Here is a 22886-nt window from a genome sequence, read left to right as displayed (position 1 = left end):
GGGGATAAGTACATGATTATAATATTATCCTTCTCCATGCATATTTTTTTCAGTACGAAATCCTTTTAAAAAAATTACATAAATAAAAGAATACAAGTCGGATGGTTTAATTATTTATTTATACATATATATATATATATATATATAACTACCTACCTACTTAAACAGGTTACGCTTTAATAAAAATAATAATGATAACGATAATATAATAACAACATACCTTTACATACACACACACACACACACACACACACACACACACACACACACACACACACATACACATATACAATATATTATACTAAATACAAACATCGTAATATTATACTTTTAGAAGAGTCAAGAAGCTGTACATATATAATAATAATATATTGTATATCACCGACCATTGCTCCAAACGGCAGCTATATCGTGTGAAGTATAATATTATATAGGTAGTAGTGTTGTTAAATCGCGAAAATTACTGCGAGTACCTAATACCTTAGTACCTATACCTATCATACGCGATTCACTTGCAAATTACCGTTTTGTCTTTAGAGGCACGAGGCTCAAGTAGCTGGTAAGTATATTATACTACTCTGCAAGTATAGGAGGTAGGTGTACGATACTAACGCGCAGTGGCGTATTTACGGGGGGGGGGTCCAAGGGGTCCGGATTCCCCCATTGACTCGTGTCTCGTACATGTTAAATGTTTGTTTTTACACGATTAAGAAAAACAAATTTTATCATAAGATACGAAGGATCTTGTAAAAAAATTTCGAAGCTTCAGTTATCAACATTTTTAATTAATATCGTGATTTTTTTTTTTTGTTATGAGTTTGGTACCAAAAATGGTTTAAAAATACCCAGTTTAATTCAAATATTTTGTAGTTTTGAACATTGCCAGTATCTACCAGAGAGATTTTTTTCAACCTTAAGATCCTCAAACCTTTAGGAAATATTTTTATAAAAGTTATAAGTTATAACATAACTATATTAGATTCTGAGCGGAGCGATAAAGTTATAGTGGTTTTACAATGGTGTTTATTTTTTTTTTTTATTCTTTATACAATATTTCTACCAGAAAGAGTGCTTTGATTTCAATACAAGTGTACCTTATCTTTTAGCAAATTGGATCAAGATGGTACTTTATAGGGAGGTCATTTTTTGATTTTCTCAATAGTTATTTAATGCCACGGGAAAAACCACCTTAGAATGGGATTTTAATTTCTAACGCTTTTTGTATCACCATAGAAACGAATAAAAAAAATAATATTTCAATATTAATTCAACTTAAAGGCTATAATAAATATTAACAATATAAAATATCCAGACTGACAGACCGTCTCCGCTCAGAATCGTTTTTCTTATACTGCAATGATATTATATCATTGAATTCAAGTTTAATACAATCCATAATTCTTTGACCCACTTGTAACCTACTGTACAGCAAAGCAACATCCACTTACCCGCTTTTTTAAATATTTGTCTTGTGCATATTATTATTTAATAATTAAAAACTCAAACATTTTATATCGTCTTATAAATATGGTATATTTATTTAATAAAGAGTAGTAATTGGGTGGTATGTGGGGCTTTGCCCACGTGGCTCTGTTTTCTGAAAGCTATCTGGACCCTCCCCACGACAAATTCCTAAATACGCCACTGCTTACGCGTACATAATATCACGTATAACACAAATGTAAGTACTCGTATTTATATAGGTTTATCGTATATACATGAGGTGATCGATTTAACGTATAACACATTATTTTAGAAAACAAAACGATTTTGAAGATAGTTCTATTACATAATTTTAACTCGTTACAAAATAACATTTTCGAATAAAGTTATATTTTTTATCATTATAAACTTTTTACTTTTTACTCTTTAACAAAATTACAAAATCTATACAAATCAAATTTAGAACAAGTAGTTTATTAGTTACACATATTTAAAGTTAAGATGCAGAGCGGAGTAATATTGTACTAACATTTACAATCTATTACAGTATATTGTACTACTCCATTCTGCTCAACAAAAATGTAAATACTTATAATTCATAAACTACGCGTCCAAAATTTGATTTTTATGTACCTACTGAAAAACTACAAAACTTATTCTGTTATGGAATAAGATATTCAAAATGCATGTTGTCATTAAAAAAGGTGAACATTAAAAAAAAAAAAATGATAAATGTGGCGTTTTTTTAAAATTTAATTTAAGGCTTCAAATACAAAGGTTTATTAGCCTACTATGGTTTACATGACTGGTGGTAACATTTAGTTATAGGAAATTTGGTTTTTTTACATTAATAATTTATAAATATAATTTAGATGTTAAATGTGACTTCGTTGATCCATTGTCTTATATGTTCGTTGTGAGGTCGGCCATCTTGATGAAAATTGTTATGGTTTTTTCTTGTCCTGGTCCGAGTGCGTCTTTGAGTGAGGTGGTGTTTATGTTTTCCTTTTGTTCTGACGTTGTGGTAAATGGGGCATTCTAGGTATATGTGATTTACAGTGAGTTCACAGTTGCATGTTTCGCACCTGGGTTTGAGCTCCTTACGCATAAGATAGGACTGTGTGATTCTGGTATGTCCGATACGTACTCTGGTGACCATCATGTCGTGTAAGCTTGATTGGAGGGTCCGGCCTTTTTTTAGTTGATGGTTTTATTTGTCTGAATTTATTGTTTTGATTGGTTTGTTTTTCCCATTGATTCTGCCAGAGGATATAAAATTTCGTTTTGAGGGCGCGGATTACATCGTCGTATGTTACATGCGGGTATATTTTGGTGTCCGGGGAGCTAGCCGCTTTCATCGCCAGTTCGTCAGCGAGTTCATTGCCGGGGATGCCGATGTGTGAAGGAACCCACATGGCCACATGAGTTTGATGGATTTGTCGGTTGAGAGGATTACGTTTTGAATGCTTTGGGCGAGGTTGCATTTTGTATGTACGTTGGCTATTGAGGTGACTGCGCTCATGGAGTCACTTAAGATGAGGACTTTATCGTGGTTTGAGGAGAGTGCGGTTAATATAGCTTCGAGTATGGCGAAGTAAGTGTATTTGCTGGAGGAAGGGTCTAGTTTATGAAGACTATTTTCATATCTGTGGGTAATGGCGAAACCGGTTTCACTAGTTGTTTTGGAGGCGTATGTATAGAAGTGGTAGTAATTTTTGAATTCGGTGCTTATTATTTCGTAGAACGTACCTATTGATGATCAGACTGTGCGGTGTGTCATTTTTGTTTGAATGTGGCGTTTGACAACATAAAATGATGTAAATGTTAATAGTTTTTGAAATAATGAGAGCGTCATGAACGTTAAATGAATCACCCGGTATATAAGTACTTAAATAATATATAGTTGGGCACTAGTTCAGTTATGATCATTGGAGAGCAAATATTAGAATAATATTATCATACATACATTAATATACACATCCATACCCATACGTATAAGAAATAGCTAAATATAGGTATATATATATATATTGTATATCATTATATGTATATAGGTAGTATAGATATACCTCGTTGACTATATATTACGTTTCCACACGTATTTATGTACCCATATAATAAAGCTATACCTATTATTATATAGGTTTTATAGGTATACCTACACATATATAATATAGGTTAATAAATCTTGTTAAACCGTTAAAATATCGATTACTGTGGACGGCTCTGCAGCGACAGCGATAATAATATTATTATTATTATTGTACACGGTAGGTCCGCACACAATATTTATGCGTATGCCAATATTTATTATATTATAGATTTGGCCTTGTGCGACGTACACGCGCAGTTGGCGCAACCGAAATGAGACACGTATACGAGTGTATGATAACGTGAAAATTGAATACCTGCCTATACAATATAAATATTGTACCTATGTATAGGTTTATCAACATAATTATATAAATTGTTAGACGCCACGAAGACTTCGCGGGCCAGTGTATATAGTACACATTCGGAGGATAATTTCAATTGCAATGATGCGCAGGCATGGTGCAAATCTACGTTCATGATTGATCCATTGTGTTCGTAATATACCGGGCATAAAGACAGTGATTCTCAGGCATGATCACCCTTTTTTTTCTTCAATAATGCAGTTATTAAAAATCTGATTTTGGAAATTTTTAAATACGTTTCAAGACCATATTTTAAAATTCTTGATATATTTTGTTCTACTTAAGGAGTGTCCTGTGGAGATGCAAACTTCTGTTTTAAAATGAGAACACCCTTTTTCAACTGTTGATTATACAGTGGATAATTTTTCTAAAATTTTTGACGTATCAGAATCAAAATTCATACGGGTAGTTTTAGAATTATTCAACTTTGTGTTCCAAGGATAAAAAGTAGGATAAAGGTAATCGTTTACAAAAGTATTTTTATATCATTTATTTGCTATTAAAATTAAAAAATAAATATATTTCCTAGCTATACCTACTATAGATTTATAGGTATCATAATTATGTACACGTCACATCTAAATAATTTTATTTCATCCATTGAAATATTACAAACAAACACAAAATCAGCTACTGCTAGTTGATTTTTTAAATTAAATATTAAATACAAATGATTAAAAATGAATTTATATCATTAAAAATGAATTATTCATAGGTACTTCAATTAATATAATTTCATAAAAAGAAACTAAAAGTAAAAATGCAGTACAGATCAATTACAAATTACAATAAATTAAACTCGATATGCAGAGTGATGGCATGTTTACATTATTATAATGTATACAATTAAATAATATATGTATTAACAAAGCAGTGATTAAATTATCCTTATACTATGTAACGTTTAAATATTGATGGTAGTAAATTAAATTAATAATGATTTATATTAATTTCTAGATTTATATATAGGTACGAAGCGTTATTTCTGCACTTATTTAAGCAACTTTTACCACCAAAATGTTTATTATAATTTGATACAATTACTTTGGTATTTTAATTATTACGTATTGTTAAATATTTCGTATGCTTCAAAGTTAATATCTGAGTAGTGAGCACTTACTTTTCGTAAGCAGTTTTATGCAAATTGAGTATATTATAAGGTATATATTTTAATTTCGTTACATTATATAGGTACTTGTTTTTTATTATTCTAAGACTACCACGTGATTGTCGATAGTTATGCGATACTCACCTTTATAATATTCTTATAGTAATGCCGTTAATCGTATCTTCTAATATGTGTTTTGTAAAAACATAAACGTCAGTGGCGGGCTCGGGCTGAAGATTACTGCATAAGTTACATACTGTTAAACAAAATATTGCTCTGACTGAGAAAATTAAAATACATACACATCTATAATTCTGTCACTACTACTGACTATAATAATACCTATTGTCTTCTTGTTTAGCTTACCAGTTGGGTTGATAAAAGCCTATTAAGATTATTAATTATTGTTCATCGGTTAAAACAATGTAATATAATATAATAATATAGGTACCTACTGCAGTAGGTATCGTATACGTATATTATATAATTATCAATGCACGAAATGTGTTTTGTTTATGACTGTTGATTATACTACGGTGGATTATTAAAACGATTATATTATTATCATATAAAAAGTGTGATGCTGCGTAATACCTATAGGTACCTATATATATATAACATTGTCACTTGGAAAAAAATGTCTAATAACGATGGACGTGACGCGTGCGTATAAAAGCTCAATTATTGTATGCATAATGTTGTTTCGAAAAGAAAAAAGCGGCACCGACAAATATTTGCCGACTTTTAAATTAAACCCCGAGGAATAAGTGCACCACGCAGAGTAAATATAAATTATTATTATACATGTATAAATATTAAATACCCTTAAGCTCTCGGTCCGTACATCCATCAAGCGTACATTATAATAATATATATATATAAATATAATATATTATGACGTCGTATACCTACCTATATGTTGCCGAAGACGTAGTATTTTACTCGGAGACTGTTCGAGCAAACGAGCTTAATATAATCTAATATTGCGGTATAGCGTAACGTACGGTTTGATAATATACGGTTTTTGCGTTATATCGTTGAAATACACAGAATAACGAACGTAATGTAATAATGACAGAGTCCGTCACACGACGCCCGTTTTAAGTGTTGATGCCAATATATTCTTATATTCATCGTGTTATATACCGTTGCCCCTCCCCCGAGACCAAAAATTGTATTGGCAACAGGAAAAACTGAAACGAATTTCAAGTAAGTATACGCCGAGTGATTGGCATTTCAATTAAAAATAAAAACGGGAACGTAAATGTCCGAATAGTTATGAATAATTAGCCCGAGGGGGAAATTTCCGTTTACACCGCAATAATATTATATTATATATTTATTCATTATTGTTTATAGTTGAATATGTAAATATTGTATAATAATACGAGAATCGAGGTATCTAAATATATAATTTGTACTAGATTTTGATTTTTAGCTCAAAGGGAAATGAATACCCTAGAAATAAGGGAAGATCAGGAAATATTTTGTTGAATTTATTCAGGTATGCTCTCTCTCTCTCTCTCAACAAAAGTATGGTACTAATTATAAATATAAAATGGTATACACTACTAACTATAAAAAAAAGGGATATTATGTTATGTAGTAAAGTTGGTGATATGTTTTTGAAATATTTCTGCTAGAATACTACCTATAATATAATGAAATGGTGATCCCTGCTGTCTTATTAAAAATCTCCTACTTTTGGTGCATGATTTATGAATTAAATACAATATAATATCAACAGGAACAATGAATACAGTATGATAAACAGTGGCTATCAATTATATTGATATATTTAATATTATAGTATTATATACACAGAATATTTACAGAATTTAATCTACTGAATTTACTGAATTTATGGGGTTTGCCATCTCTGATTATGTAGATACCAACATTTAACGACCATAATTTCGGTCTAGGGTCTCTGTTATTCATATTTATATATATATAACATAATATTATATTGTATAAAAGGTAAACTACTTATCATTTTTGGTTCCATTCGCAAAATGTTTGCACTATAATCCATGGAAATCTATTGCAACTACCTATATTGTATAATTCGTATAAGTACTACAATATGCTATGATTTCATTCCTATTTATTCGTATACATTATGTAATTACATAAACACGTATATTTTTCATAACGATTTCGTTCTCAACTAAAACAGTAATTCAAAACTACCCCATTCCAATTACGTGCGCCTATACATAATATTAAATCAGTGTCCTTTTGCCATACTCTAGTTTGTGTGTTCACCAGTAAAATGTAGTAAACCTCAATTTGATGATAAAAACCCATAGCTTAATAGTATACCTATACACTCGTACACTTCAACTATTGCGTGCCATTATTAAATTGATTGCTTTATTAACATATCAGAATTAATGCAAATCGTCGTAGAACACCCCCAACGTGTTCGTATACATACGCACATGCGTCCACGTGTAATTTATTAACCATCGATGTGCAATAAATAAAATTGAAATTTAAACAAAAGTCGTGTACACAATATTGCAATAATAATCATCACTATATTATACTGTATAATAGTACGTGTCCTTACGGAATATACAATTACCCATCAATTACAATAATAATATTATTTGTCTCGCGACCGTGGGTGGGTGTTTCGAGTTTTTTTTTTTTCGTATACATAAACGTTTAACGATAAAAATTTACGATTTTACATTTCGTGTGTACTGCAGTCGCACTCGGGGCGTAGTAAGGCGACAGTAATAATAATATATTGTAATAATATGTATGGTATAAAGGTACATACCTGCAAATCGTAGCGTAGGTTACGATAGTGACGCCGACGCGTTTCGAGAGTCACGCGCGTAACCTGCAGCAGCGAACGTGCAGTGTAGTATTGTGTATGTATATTCTGATTTAACGTCCGCGGCGATATAAGTCTTCGCAATATTATCTTTTAGGAAATTTATTTCTAACGGCGGTGATTACTGATTGTACATTATTTCATAACAGACTAGCAGTGGAAAAAAAAAACAGCATATTGTTGTTGTGACAACATTAATATTGTATTAGTCTTGCAAACCCGAAGACCGTATATTAATATATATTATTTTAATATACATTCTAAAAAGTAAGTTTTCTTACTGTTTTGTATTTTTTTTAAAATACTTTATATTATACTCGGTCATTTCGACGGTAAATCGGAGATGGATGTAAGTCAGTTACTGACTGTATAAAGGTAATAAGGCTATAATTTCGTATTCGAATAACCAACAAATAATGCTGACCCAAGGTTATCGGGACACTTGAATGTATCATCAACACTTGGGCCACGCTGTAGATAGTTAAAACTATCAAATCATAATAAAGGTACCTACAGCAAAATGTCTGGAGACGGGTGTCCAAAATCTGTAACAGACTTGCGTTCGCATTTGGTGACTAAAATATTATGTCATTTAAATCGATTAGGTATGTATATTTATATATAAATTATTGTAAATATGTAATCCATAGAGTAGATATAGGTACGCACACATATTAGGATACCAGGAAAGTATTAGACGTTATTCGGGTAAAATAATTGATTGGGGGGGGGGGGGGGATAACAACTTAAATAAACATTGAAGAAATTAAACTTTTGTAATGATTAATGAATAATATTACACAAATTCATCTGATTTTTTTATAACTATAGACTATAGAGAGGTAGGTATTCAAAATCACGGAAATTTAAAAATTATTTTCTACATAAACAAGTTCACAAAGTATTCAATTTAAATACCAAAGTAATTTACGTTTAAGTACCTAAAACTAATTATTTAATAATAAGGTAGCTAGTAGTTAAAATACTCCGATAGGCGATATATGTATAGGTGTGACAAAAATGTGCTTACTAGACAAAAAATGTGTAACTGTGTCAAAAGGAAAGCGGTGTTTTTTTAACCATTTATAAACACTGTAAACAAACCACAGGCTACATATATATTTTTATGGGATAGACTGCTATAGCCAAACCTCCGCGCGGTGCCCTCTGATTCCTGATTAATGCTAATAGGCTGAAGAGAGCTGTAGAGACTCAACTCAAATAACCAGAAAATATTTGTTGGACAAAATTCCAATAACCCAAAAGTATATTCGTATGCCTCAATTAAATATTACTGGAATATCTTAGGTTCTTAATTCGAGTGGTTCGATATAATATTACGACTTAAAGTTTATGAAGCCATCCACAGTTAAAAATAAAACCAACATTATGGGTACAACAAATAATTATCACAATATTCCAGTGAACTCGAATGATAAATACAATTTATTATCATAGTGCAGATCAGGCGTAGTATGATTATATGACGTACAGTTTGCCTAAATAAATAAAATGTGTTACTTATAGTATCAAACGGGACCTATACATACCTACATATTATGTTTTTCATTACTTTCCTATCATATTTATAGACGAGTGTTTTCAGTTCATATAAAATAGTGATAATGTCGATTTATTACACACTATTTAGGTTTCTAGACTCTAGTTAAATGTCTATTGAGTAAGTGCTATATTAAATTATAACTTATAAGTTATCGAATAAATCGCTTATGATGTACGCACGTGTAGACAGAAAGTGACAATAATTTGAGTGTAATTGAATGACTCGACTTTTTTCGTTGGCAAAATATTAACAATACTTACACCCATACCTGTACAATAAAACCACTCAGCTTGAAATTAATTGATTATTCTAAATATAGTTTGAATAAAAACTTGATTATACCAATAAATAATAATGATGTATTGTGTGCATGCATATCGATGTATAATATATTTTATTTGTTGATCATTTAAAAATAATTATTTCCTACTGTGTTAAGCATTGTGTTAAGCATTATACGTATTAAACATCTAATGTGCAGGTAGGTATAATGTGTTTTAGAGTCCTTATAAAACCATTTATACATTTCAAATGTATTTCTTAGTTAATGCGAGTGTATAATGTATCAGAATATTATATAATATGTACCATCATATTACGACAATTTCAACATATTTCGTTTTTTTTTATTATTAGGTAGGTAGGTATAGTGATTATTCTAGCACCTTATTGTGTTAAAAAATGTTGTAGGTACTAATATCGGAGATCATTTAATCAACTAAACATTTATATTAATTATAAGGTATTAAATATTAAGTAGGTACTTAGTATACTTAATGCACTGCACATTATAATATTTTCAACTCAATCAGTAGGTATAATAAAAATATAATTTATAATCAAACATGGAAAATATCTGATTATGCCGATTATGGTATAAATATCTCAACTATGACGTCTATTATAGGTCTATATATTATAACACAGTATATAATAACAATTTATGTGATGAGACATGACACGAGGAAAACAATTGCACGCAGAGACTTTTTTCAGCGCAATCATAATAAATATAAATGTTTGTATATTTAGGTATAATATATATATAGAGGTATACCAACGCATTATTTAAATGCGTATAATTTAAATTTGATTTATATGTTTCTACTTATCATTCGTTTACTTATTTTGTTAGAAAACGTTTATATTTAATTTACGATCTGCCGATTTATTATTTTATTAACATCTGTGTACCTATATGTAGAAACCTGTTGTATAAAAAATGATAACTGCAGAATGTGTTATTCTCAACGAATTATTTCTTAAGTTTTTTTATTTTATCATCGATTTCCTATTGTTTGATATTTGAATATTTAAATACAATTATTTTTGGCGATTAATAAAGAAGAAAAAATGAAAATACCTACTTCTATATCATTATAATTTATACCTAAGTGATATACGCGACATTAATATTATATAGCCTACCCATACTACCATTATATATACACATAACAGAAAAATGATGAACCCGTCTTCGGTTATGTCGATTAATGCTGTGTTGCATATAGTATATACAATCACTAAATAATTAATGAATCACCAGTGAGTCCTTTAAACATAATTTAGTAGCACAAGATCGGTTCATTAAATGATAGTGAATCGTTAAATGAATAATTTTTTTTATGCAACCTGGCATACGTATTACGTATATACTATGTAATATATGTATAGTACCTATAATTATGTTTATGATAATGAGTTCCTTGTGATTCGCTGATGCACAATATTAACACAAAATTTAAAAAAAAAAAAAGACTTTTAGTGTTCTCATACCTTATTATATACAGTAACAATTTGTTTGAATTTCAGGGATTTTGGGCTACAATTATCATACGTAAAATAAACGCTAATTGATAACATAAAAAAAAAACAATTTACATTTTTTTGTGGGAGGGAGTTTTGAATATTTTTGAGGGAGCCAAGGTCTCCCAAGCGCCCCCTAATTCCCATCTATGATTACTTAAATACTTTAGAGTTTCCACTCTAAATGTTTTATCTTTTGTGATAATACTGCATATTTTAAAAACTTTACAATGATTTTATAAATATTACCGTTGCATTTAGGTTAGGGTTTGGACGAAAACCGTCTGATTTTTTTGAAAATATAATTTTATCTTTTTAATAAAACCTTTAGCTATAGATGTTGAAGTTTCTCACGACCAAATGTAGGGTTAACCATAAAAATCTGATAACATAATCGTTCAGCAGCTGATGGATAATTGTTTAAATCATTTTCATTTTTTTTTTCTATTGGTCTTGAAATGTATACAATTTCCGCTTCGACTACTAGGTCATTAGCATAACACTATAAACATAAATATATTATGTTTATAATGGGAGACAGAGCAAAGAAAAAAAAGAAAAGATACAAGAAAAGCAGTTTTGAATTAGTTAATTTGATATTTTGTACATTGCAAATGTTGACTAAAGTAGCTTGAGTAATTTGGTTGTTTTGAAGAGTTCAATGGTGTTGGTTTCGTTGTCAGGATTTGGGCCTAGGCTTGCTCCAATTCGATGGCTTATATTGAGATCCTCTCTTTGTTTTATGTACATTCTGCATTCTTCAAAAATGAGCCACATGATTGGCATATTGGTGGGTCACCTTTATTCATTAGGTACTCATGAGTCAGTCGTGTGTGGCCGATTCTGGCCATATTTAATTTTTATTTGGTTATATTATATCATAGGTAAAATACGAATTATACGTGCACACGACAAATGTATACAAGTTAAAAGATTTATTTTTTACGTCAAGTTTTACCATGTTTGTTTATATTTAAATTTTCATTTACACGACGTGTCAATGAAAAAATTAATTATTATGGTAATCGCTCATCACAATATTAAAGCTAGAGACTTTTATTTAGTCCTGTTTTTCGGTTGTATTCCAATACACGGTCGAGCACAGATTAAAAAAATTTAATTAAAGAAATCGGACGGTTAACTATAATATAATAATAATATCAATAATCGGTACATGTTTGTTAGTATACTATACATGAGTACACACTATACCGCAGTATTTACTGCTGGGACGGTTAAGTTTCAAGAGTTTAGAAAAAATTCAAAACATCATTGAATGGCGATGTATAAAAAGTGAGAAGTTTCGCGGATTGTAATGCAACGCCAAACATAATTGTAAAAAAAAAATCACAGGATATACGACGTATATTACACCGCGCACTATTGTATACTCAGACGAATCTGTCAAAAAGTAGCCTATATAGTATACCCACGTGGCATACCTGTGCGCGCGCATCTGTTATATTTTATGTATAAATGCACTAAACAATTTAGTATATGTATGGAATATGTACATAGTACCTGTCACCATAGTTCATATTATGATGTATTGCCGTATTTGTAGGTATACTCGTTTACTTCCAAACGCAACTGATCAATAATTTCACAAACACACTGCAGCGGTTAGGTTATAATACACGTGGACATCACCACTCGTTATCTATATTATGTAATGTATAGACAGATATTGGTATGTGCATGGTGCATATATATATATATAATAGGTGTGCACTTCGTGCGAGAAAATAATGATCGAAGCGTAGAGTGGATATAATGACGTTGATATAGTGACATTTTGTCGAACATTTGCAGATTTCGTCGTATGGGTGAGAGTGTTACACCTATACCTATTATATTGTACACTTCGATACACATCTACCACCTTCACATCCATTACAAAATATTAGATTCAGTGGTACGACAGTGGTACGATTGGAAGTATATGATAGGATTAAACGTGCGGCCAGTTCAGGCACAATTACGACGTTTATAAGTAGGTACCTATAATATAATATGTCGGTGTATATGATGCGTATGTATTGTATTATACATGATTATTACAATATGGTCTAAATTATTAGGTACCCTACAATAACATTTGAAAAATGTCACTCAATACGTTTAAAAAAAACTATTTGTCTAATAGACCATTAATTTTTTTTTTGTTCTTGTGTAGAACTAGAAATCATATGATATATTTGATTATATATTATATAATATAATAGTTGAGAACTTCCTTTATGCGGTAAATTATAGTTGCCAGTTACACCAATATATAGAATATAGATATACTTACCTTTGTAACGGCTGAAGTCTTAAATAAGTTTTAAGAAAAATATTTTTTCATGTCATTATAATGATATAAATTCAATCTATAATATATTATTATACGCTTCAAGACAGAAAAAGAACTATGACATCATATACGAGGAAGGAGACTACCCAATGATAAAAATATATAGAACCTAACGCGTTTTGTCTCCGTATTATAATATACGATTCTCGTATTTTCGAGATTACAATATTAAATATATTTCATAACTACTTGTAAGGTTTATTACCTTGGCCCTAAAGGCGTATAATTACTATATTCAGGTATAGTTTGTATTTTTCGCGAAACGATACAAATAACGGATGTCTACGATGAGTGTACAGGTGCCCCCCGTGTACAGTTTTAAGTACTATATACTGTTGTCTAGTAGTGGCTCGGAGTTTGGACCACGGCGCACAAGTTATGACACGGAGGGTTTCGACTAGAACGCTATTACCTATATGTATATGTACATGTATATAGTACGAATTTGAGATGCGGCTTTCCGCAACTTTAAAATTTATAGGTGTTTTAGAAAAAGAATCTTATTTAGCATCTTATTTAGCAAGACACGCACGTAAATGCGTTCCCGTAGACAATACGTACGACCACGCGATGCGGATGTATACGCGTATAATATATATAACTGCAGCAGGCAAGTATAACGACACAATATTATCATAACAGTTACCGCAGGGTCGTAGGCATCGTATTACATCCGTACGGGAACATTTTACACGTATCGTTGCGATGTTATACAACACATAATGTTTTGTAGTTATATATAATATAATATAATATTATATGTAATTAAGTTATATATAGTTATAGTTATAACACATATTTATTATCATTCCGACGTTATTTATTGGTAATAATATACATAGTTGGCGCGGCGCATTTACGACGGTCGGCCGCGGCGACGCAAAGGGATGCCTCCTATGTGTGGCCGGTAATTCGCGTTCGCCGAATCGGTTTTAATGGACTTCGCATAGTCGGCCGGTCGCCGCTGCAGTCGTATTGTTATATGCTATACAGGATGTCCAGTGAGGATTTTTTTTTTTTTTTTCCTATTGATCGAAAAGAAACGCCAGGCGTATAAATTGTTATTAAAGACGACATTTTCGATTATCCATCTCCTTTGAGCAAAGCTCGTGTTGGAGATGGAGCGAGTTATTATTACTATAATATAATAATATAATTATATCAATAAAAAGAAATTTAATTTAATTTAAATGATTCAAAGTAAGATTCTTAATACATATAAAACCAAACAAACAAATATGAATGTAATATTTTTTAAGAAATTGTACACGATAAAAATATCCCCATTATCCGTACGGGGGGGGGGGGGGGGGGGACTCGCCGCGTGGATAAAAACCGGTTTTTTGCCGGTTTAAAAATTATTAAAAATCGTGAGATTAATAAATATTGGGCAATTAAAATAAAATGTTGAAAATTCAAATTTTTCACAAAAATAAACTCTATAAAATGGCCATCTTCGATTGTTTAAAAAATAAAAAAAATAACTTTTTTACCAAAAAATGTGATTAAATTAAAATATAAAATATGTGTAATCCTTGTCTCTGTATGAGCCTAATAAAAAAAAAAAAAAAATTATGATTTACCTATTTATTATCTCAGGAGATACCGCGATGAGTAAATCCTCGCAGGACGCCCTGTATACATGATATAGGTATCACCGATCGTCCGAACACACGCAGTCTATAATATTATGAATATTACAAGTACGTATAGGTACAATAATATATTGCATACGTTTGTATGCCTGCGCGACTGACGTTGTACCAATATAGTCGGATTTATTTTTTATATCTATAAAAAAAAAAAAAATAACGAGTTTCACTGCCCAAAATGTCCGTTGAGTTTGGCGGACATCGCAGCTGCACCGGTATAATATGATCTAATATTTAAACAATATATACCTATTACCTGTTATGTACAACGGTAACGAAACTCATCCGCTTGTCGGGTATAATATGATATAATTTTCATATGTGACGTGCAGCACTCGAAATGAGCGATGAATCAAAAATGAGCAACTCTCAGGCACATTAATTGTACGTATATAGGTACATAAATAGTATCGATAATATGCAGGGCTGCAGTCCCTACAAGTCGCGGGGCGGCTCTATTGGGCCTCGGCATGACTCTTTTGGTGGAGTCCACAAAAAACGTTATGATGCTATCCGCACAAAGGCAATATTACATTCCCGTAACCTCTCCCGAAACAAATGTAAACAAACTTACGTAAAGTATTTTTTTACCTATTACCTTTAGCAGTACCTCGCCTAACCATTTTATTACTTGATATAAAAATGATATATAATTTGAAGGCCTCTGAGCAAACAACAATAGACATCTTCGTATTTTGGTCAACATTATAGTTTTTAATTGCACATTATTATTAAGAAAAAAAAACTCCGTCGTTTGAACCAGAAAAATCCGATTGTTAAATACAGAAATTATATCATATAAATGGAGTAGTACTTACAGTAGTCATAAACTCATAACAGCTACAATGCTATATAGACTGTTATATCACTAAAATAATTACATTTATTACGTATACATATTATATATTATAAATAATTAGACATCTCCAAGTTTTATTTTTTCGTCTTTGAGTTCATACAAATTCGATTTTGACAATTTGTCACTGGCTATTGTACTTATACGAACTGATACATTGTATTACTCAAGTCATAATTTGTTTATAGTATACGCTATAATATAGAGGACTATTCACGTTTATTTCCATAGTGAATACTGTACAACTGTACAAGTATTTCGAGCTTGATTTTATTTAATTACATATTTTAACAAATAATATAATATTGTCAAATAACAATTCAGACTATTTTGATAATAATATGAAAATCGTTGTATTCGAAGATAACTTAGGATTTTTCAGGTATACTATAGGAGTCCAAGGCGAGGCTAACCCCGCTTGGCGCTTGCCTCTATGTAGGACGACCCTGTCGATATATCTATCTGAGATAAATAGATAATATATTATATTGTATGACAATATAATATTTATTGGTGAATGGACTTTTAAGGGGAAAAAAATAAAATAAACACTTGTATATAATAGTAATAATAATAATAATAATATATATTTTTGTCGATTACACTGCACAAAAACTTACATACGCACAATATATAAAATAATATATTGTCAAACGTACAAAGTAATTATTATTACAATAATATTGCCGTACCTACAAAATACACTCTAAAAGATAAGGACTAGTAAATATTATCAAATTTCTTATATCAGATATTTTTTTTGCATTTTTTTTTTTTTTTGTTTTTGATTAAGTCGAGAGAGAAATGGTTACGCGTAGCATTATTATATATACACACACACACACACACACGCGTGTATATTTATAACTTACAATGTTCTTTTAATATGCCTATGACGTATTATATAATATAACATAATATTATTTACACATATTATTATGCACGGCGACTGCAATAACGGATAACGCGTATCACGTGTAAAAACAAAACATAATTTATACACAATAATATAATAATTAAAAACTCACTATAAATTGTTGTTATATTGCGTAGTACAAGATAATAACGTATCTAAAAAAAACTACTCATACCTATTTACAAAAGGATATTTCACTAGATTTATATGATATATATATATTATATATATATTCAAACACAACCTTTAATATGTAAAAACAATGTACACAGTAGGTATATTTATTAAAATTAATAGTCGTATGTTGTTTACGCGAACTTTTCTCTACTCTTTTCTAAATAATATTTTATATAATAATGAATTGTATAATTCTACGATAAAAAAAAAAAATATATAACGTTCTTAAGTAGAACAGCCACGACGATATATTATATTAATCGTTTATAATAATATAAATCGTAATAATAATAATAATAATAGTAAATATTAATAATAAATATACATTAACAAAAATGAATCACATATTTCCATACATCGTATACGTATATGTAATAATATTATAATAAAGTTTATATAATAAAAATTCGCTTCGTAAAACTGTTGGGGTTGTGGGTGGCGGGGACATATGTCACGTAATTAGTCAGATCGCATAATATATAGTGTAATGTATGAGTACAGGATAAAAACCCTAACCAAATACACACAATTATTATTGTACACATAGACGTTGATGAGGTTAATCGTTTGACTTGAGCACCAGAACGAAAGTAAAAAATATTTAAACAAAATGTGTGCGCGGGGGGGCTACGTGGGCTTTACGTGGAACGTACATCTATATGTATATATATATATATATACTTTATATTATAGCCTATAGGACCGACGAAAAGAAATTCTTAAACATTTTACGACAGGCGATCGATTATGATATTATACATACATAAAACAGTGGGTGTGGTGAGGGGAGAGGGGGGAGACGAGCGACGCGACAGGTGGGGGCCAATAAGAGTATCGTAATGAAAACACATCGTACCACACCGGTACGATATTTATAATATTATTATAGTTTACCGCGTTCGTGTGGCGTCTACCACCACCAGGGCGGCGGCACAGGAAAACGCTGGTGCGGCGCGGGTCGAGGTCACGACGTGGCGGCCTGCGCCCCGGCGGACAGGGACGGCTGCTGCTGTTGGTGGCTGTTCTCCGCGTGAGCGTTCCGCCGGGTCCGCGAGCTGAACACCATACCGCACCCGGGCACCTTGCACCGGTGCATTTCGTGCATGTGCAGCTGTTCGTAATGCTCGCGCATGCCGTTCTTGTCGGGGAACGATTTGCTGCAGAACCGGCACGCGTACATGCTGCCGTTCTCCTTGTCGGGCGCGGGCGGCAGGTCCTCGTCGGCCGAGTACACCAGCCGGGCGGCGGACGGCGGTGACGTGCTGCAGCCGTTGGCCGCGGCCGCCATGGCCATCGCCGCCGCGGCGGCGGGCAAGTGCCTGAACGGTGAACCGACAGGCGCGCCCCCGGCGAACTGCGGTGGCACCTGCATCAGTCCGTTGCCACCGGCGAACGCCTGGAACTGTTGCTGTGAGTCGGCGTACAACCGGGCCAGGAACTCGGCGTGCATGCCGTACGGGTTGTCGGCGGCGGCCGCCATGATGTTGGCCGCGGTTGCGGCGGCGCTGCCGGCGACTGCGGGTGCCGGATGGGTCTGTGGGTGTTTCTGCGACGGTGCAGGCGGTGGCGGTGGCAGTGGCGCCTGAGGCTGATGCGATTGCTTCTGGGCCGGCAGTGGCTGTGGCTGACGGTGACGGGACTGTTGCCGAGGTGGTTCCGTCGACGAAGATGGCGACGACGTAGACAGCAGTTTTCGGTGTAGGTTCAGGTTGGAACTGTGTCGGTCCCGGCTTCGCTTGGACGGGAACGCCGCATTGCAGCCGTCCACCACGCACTTGTGCATGAGTTTAAGGTGCACACGCTGGTAATGGGACTTAACACCGAAGTGGTTAGGGAACGTCTTACCGCATGCCGTGCACGCGCGAGGGTTGTCCTTGTCCACGGGCACGTCGTCCGTGGCCACAAACCGGCCGTTCTCAAACACGCCGTAGACTCGGTGGTTGCCGTCGCTGTCGGAGTCACACTCGTCTAAGTCATCCGCATCCTCGTCGTCTTCATCCAAATCCAAGTCGTCGTCAGCGTCGTCGTCCAAGTCCTCGTCATCTTCCAACTGACCATCGTCTTCTTCGGACAGCAGTGAATCCCTCGACCCACCACCAACGCCGCCCGACGCCGACCGCCTGCCACTTCCATCACCGTCGCCGCCACCACTCGCCGTAACGGGGCTGGGTGATGACCTTTTTCTGCTCAGGTTCAAGCAACCATCATCTTCGTCGGTCAGATTGGATTCGAGCTTGACGACGGCAGGCTTCACGTCGTTGTTGTTGTCTTTGGGAGACGCGACCGAACCATAATCGTCCGTGCAAGACATGCCTTCGTCGCTGAGGTCAGCCGCGGCTGCGAACCTCGTCGGGTTCATGCTCTTCCGCTTGTGCACGTTCTTGATGGCCACTATGGGTGGCCGATCGTTGTTATTGTCGTTGTTTATGTTGTTGTTGTTGTGGTGATGGTGGTTATTCTGCGGTTCGGCGGCGGTGCTGCCCCCATCATCTTCAGACTCTTCAGACATCCGCTTACAGCTCCTGTCGCTCCGCTGCTCAGAGTCATCTTCATCGTCATCCACGGCATTACCGTCCACAACGATGCCATCTTCTTCGTCGTCCATGTACTCATCCATGTTGTCTGATGAAAATTCTGCCGAGCGGCGGAGTTCTTCGGCCAGGTGTAGGCCAGACGCGGAACTATGTTTGGATCCGGTAGCTCTTAAGTCAGCACTACCGGTCAATAGTGGAAACGCTCCGAACGCCAGTTGGTTCATAGCAGATGCCTGTAGTGGGGTTATGACCATTGGGTGGTGAGCTTGTGAGCTGCGTCCGTCGTGTGGTGAGATTTTCCGACGTAAATGTGGAGAGTGGAGTTTGGGATTAGGGTTGGCGCTATGCCGGTTTCGAGAGCGTCTTGAGCTGAACATCATGTTGCACCCTTCTACAGTGCACTTGTGCATCTCACGCAAATGGACGGCGGAAAAGTGAATTTTTAGTGCCCCTTTGTCACAAAACGTCTTCAGGCAAACGTTGCATTGCACGCGTTTTTTGCCTGTAGCTGGGTTGATGAGTTGAGTGCCTAAATTTAATGGCAGTCCAGCTGAACCCCACTGTCTCTTTAGCGGCTGTGTAGTCTTGCGGACATGACCTCGGTGCGGACGTAAAGCTTTCAAAGAGCTGTCTTTGCTGAGGTTTAATGCGCTCTGTGAGTTTTCTTCCTCTTCGTCTCCGTCTTCAGAGCCGAATTCACTACTGCCGGCCAAACTGTCAGGCGGACCGAATTTGTTGTTGAAGTCATTTTGTTGTTGCTGCTGTTGTTGCTGCTGATGTTGCTGCTGCTGCTGCTGTTGCTGTTGTTGTTGTTGCTGCTGGCTTGGGCGCGGGGGCGGCGGTAATAAGTCAGCCGATGAGTTGTTTGACCGTCGGCCCGAGGGGACCTGCAAAGGCTTTCCACCACCAAACCCAGATGCAGCTGACTGCATCTTCCGGAAGTCAAACGGCTGCATGTTCTGCAGCTTATTGAGTGGTGACACACTACTGGTAGGGCTACCAACTGGTGGGGATCCGGCTCCATTACACGCATTATTACCGACTGGTGGGGGCTGTAGCATCGGTAGTCCACCAGGCGGCTTGGCGAACCCGAACACTGGTTTTGGTGGCGATGGTGGTGAACTTCCTAGTTGAAGCCGTGGTGGAAGCTGCGGTAGTGGCAGCGGCAGCAATGGTAATGATGGGGGAGGTGTTCGTGTCCGGAACTTATTAATGTCAAATCCGGACTTGTGGTCGTTGTTCAATTGCTGTTTCTGGCGTTCCATTAACCGTTTCATGTCAGTCTCCAGAGCTGGAAGAGCCCGAAAATCAGCACCTAGGCCATGCAACAGCAATTGCTGTGTAACTGCTCGGGTTTCGCCGAATCTCAAAAACTGTTGCAGTACAAGCGGCTCTTCTTCCGGGCTACATATGTTCCAACGTTCCAAAATTCCACCACCGAGTGGTTCCTATAACGATAAAATTAAAAAAAATTATTAAATATTTAAAACCTGCTATTTTGAAAATTGAACATAACTTATTTATATATAAGAAGTTGATCGAATAACTTAGGTATATTATATAGGTATCGTGTAAAACGTGAAGTTGTTTTTATATTTCATGCCAATTGTCAATCCCAGGAGTCTGGCTCTTGAGTTTAACGCCTGCCTGAGGCACACAGCGTAATGACCATCGGTGGCCGTGGTGAAAACAATAGTTAACGAAATAACGTGCTCAGCCGCGTATATTCGCAAGACAGCTAGCCCCAGGGACTTTTAAATGTACGCGCGCGTGCGTGTGTGTGTGTATGTAATTCAATCATCCATTACTATAAGTAACACGTAATATATATATATATATTATATATAGAAAGAGAAAGTCAACTTACGGATACGACTCGTGTATTACACAAAATTACTACAACCCTTTCGGGTCGGTTTGTTTTCCCGAGCCCTTCACACGACGTTCACGTCACGTATCCACCAACGCCACGGACGACCCCAAAAACAAACATCGATATAGGGTCGTTTTGGTCGTTCATTAGGAACCTATCGATGCGTTTTTGTGTGTTTAACCCTTTTACCGTTCAGAGAACACACACACATACACACGCACACCTCCCGATATATATTATATATATATGTAATATATAAGTTATACCTATGTGTATACTGTATAGCATATATGTATTATGACCATCACATTACCTGAAGTATATAACCCCTGGCGTAGTCTTCGTGCGTCCAACCGAACCCTCTGAGCACGGCCGACACTTCGTCTTGACGGAGAACGCTGAACAATCGGTCTAACAAGATCTTGAGTCTTATCGGCAGGGCCTGACAGCCATATAGCACCAGACTGGCGATGTCGAAAGCCACATTTGGTTGGATGGGCTCCACGGCCCCGTTTCCCAAGGAAGCTCCACCAAATCCCAACTTGTCGAGAGCTGTTGAACAAAAAAAAAAAATATACTCGTTAAAAATATTTAATATATACGTTTTGTCTTTACCAGTCATAACTTAATATACGATAAAATATATTATTATTTTACATAAGTAGGCATTATTATATTATATCATATCAGTAAATAGGAGCTAGGTTGCAGTGCACCATCAACACATTCGGGTCTCAAAGATAAACATATAAATATCAAACATGGGTATGACGACGACGGCAACAATGGCGATGACGGTAAGGATCCCTCTATATAGATCTCTTTCGATCATTACCCTGAAGTATCCATACAATATAATAATAAATGAAACACCCGTGGGATTGATGATGACGAACGCGATTCATTGCGGTACAGATACTTTCACGTGGCATATATATATAAAAAAAAAAAAAGGGACTAGACATCATTTTCTACCTGACCTATTCACCGCATCCTGCACAATGGGCTCCAGTTATTAAATATAATAATATAATATTATATAAATAATACATTTTTCAGCGGCACGGTGGCGTTCCGACGAACGCTAACAATAGATTTTTTTTTAATTTGACAACCGATCATATTATATGTATTGCGTATTTCGGTTCGTTCGACCGTTAGATTGCGTTTGGTCCCAAAATCAATCCAACTGGAATGAAGCGCCGCAGTCTCAGTTAACTAATAATATAATGAGAAAAAACTTATCAATTGAAATATTCTGGTCGTATTTCCTGTTGTTCATTTTTTTTTATATGTA

The 22886-nt window shown here is 34.7% G+C and overlaps 1 protein-coding gene across 2 annotated transcripts in view; it reads right to left on the bottom strand.

Moving 5' to 3' along the window:
* Positions 1-16641: 16641 nt before the first annotated feature.
* LOC132948110 (zinc finger protein basonuclin-2-like) overlaps positions 16642-22886 on the bottom strand; it is an 81549-nt gene continuing 75304 nt past the window's right edge. For both annotated transcript variants that reach the window (XM_061018426.1, XM_061018427.1), the window contains exons 5-6: positions 21903-22141; positions 16642-21164 (exon numbers count right to left, since the gene is read on the bottom strand). In XM_061018426.1, coding sequence (XP_060874409.1) covers positions 18147-21164; positions 21903-22141 — 3257 coding nt within the window. In that variant the 3' untranslated portion in view covers positions 16642-18146. The remainder of the gene's footprint in view (positions 21165-21902; positions 22142-22886) is intronic.

The sequence above is a fragment of the Metopolophium dirhodum genome, chromosome 7 (assembly GCF_019925205.1).
Source record: "Metopolophium dirhodum isolate CAU chromosome 7, ASM1992520v1, whole genome shotgun sequence".
Lineage (NCBI taxonomy): Eukaryota > Metazoa > Arthropoda > Insecta > Hemiptera > Aphididae > Metopolophium > Metopolophium dirhodum.
Note: the sequence above shows the minus strand (reverse complement) of the source record. Positions and strands in the feature narration are given on the sequence as shown.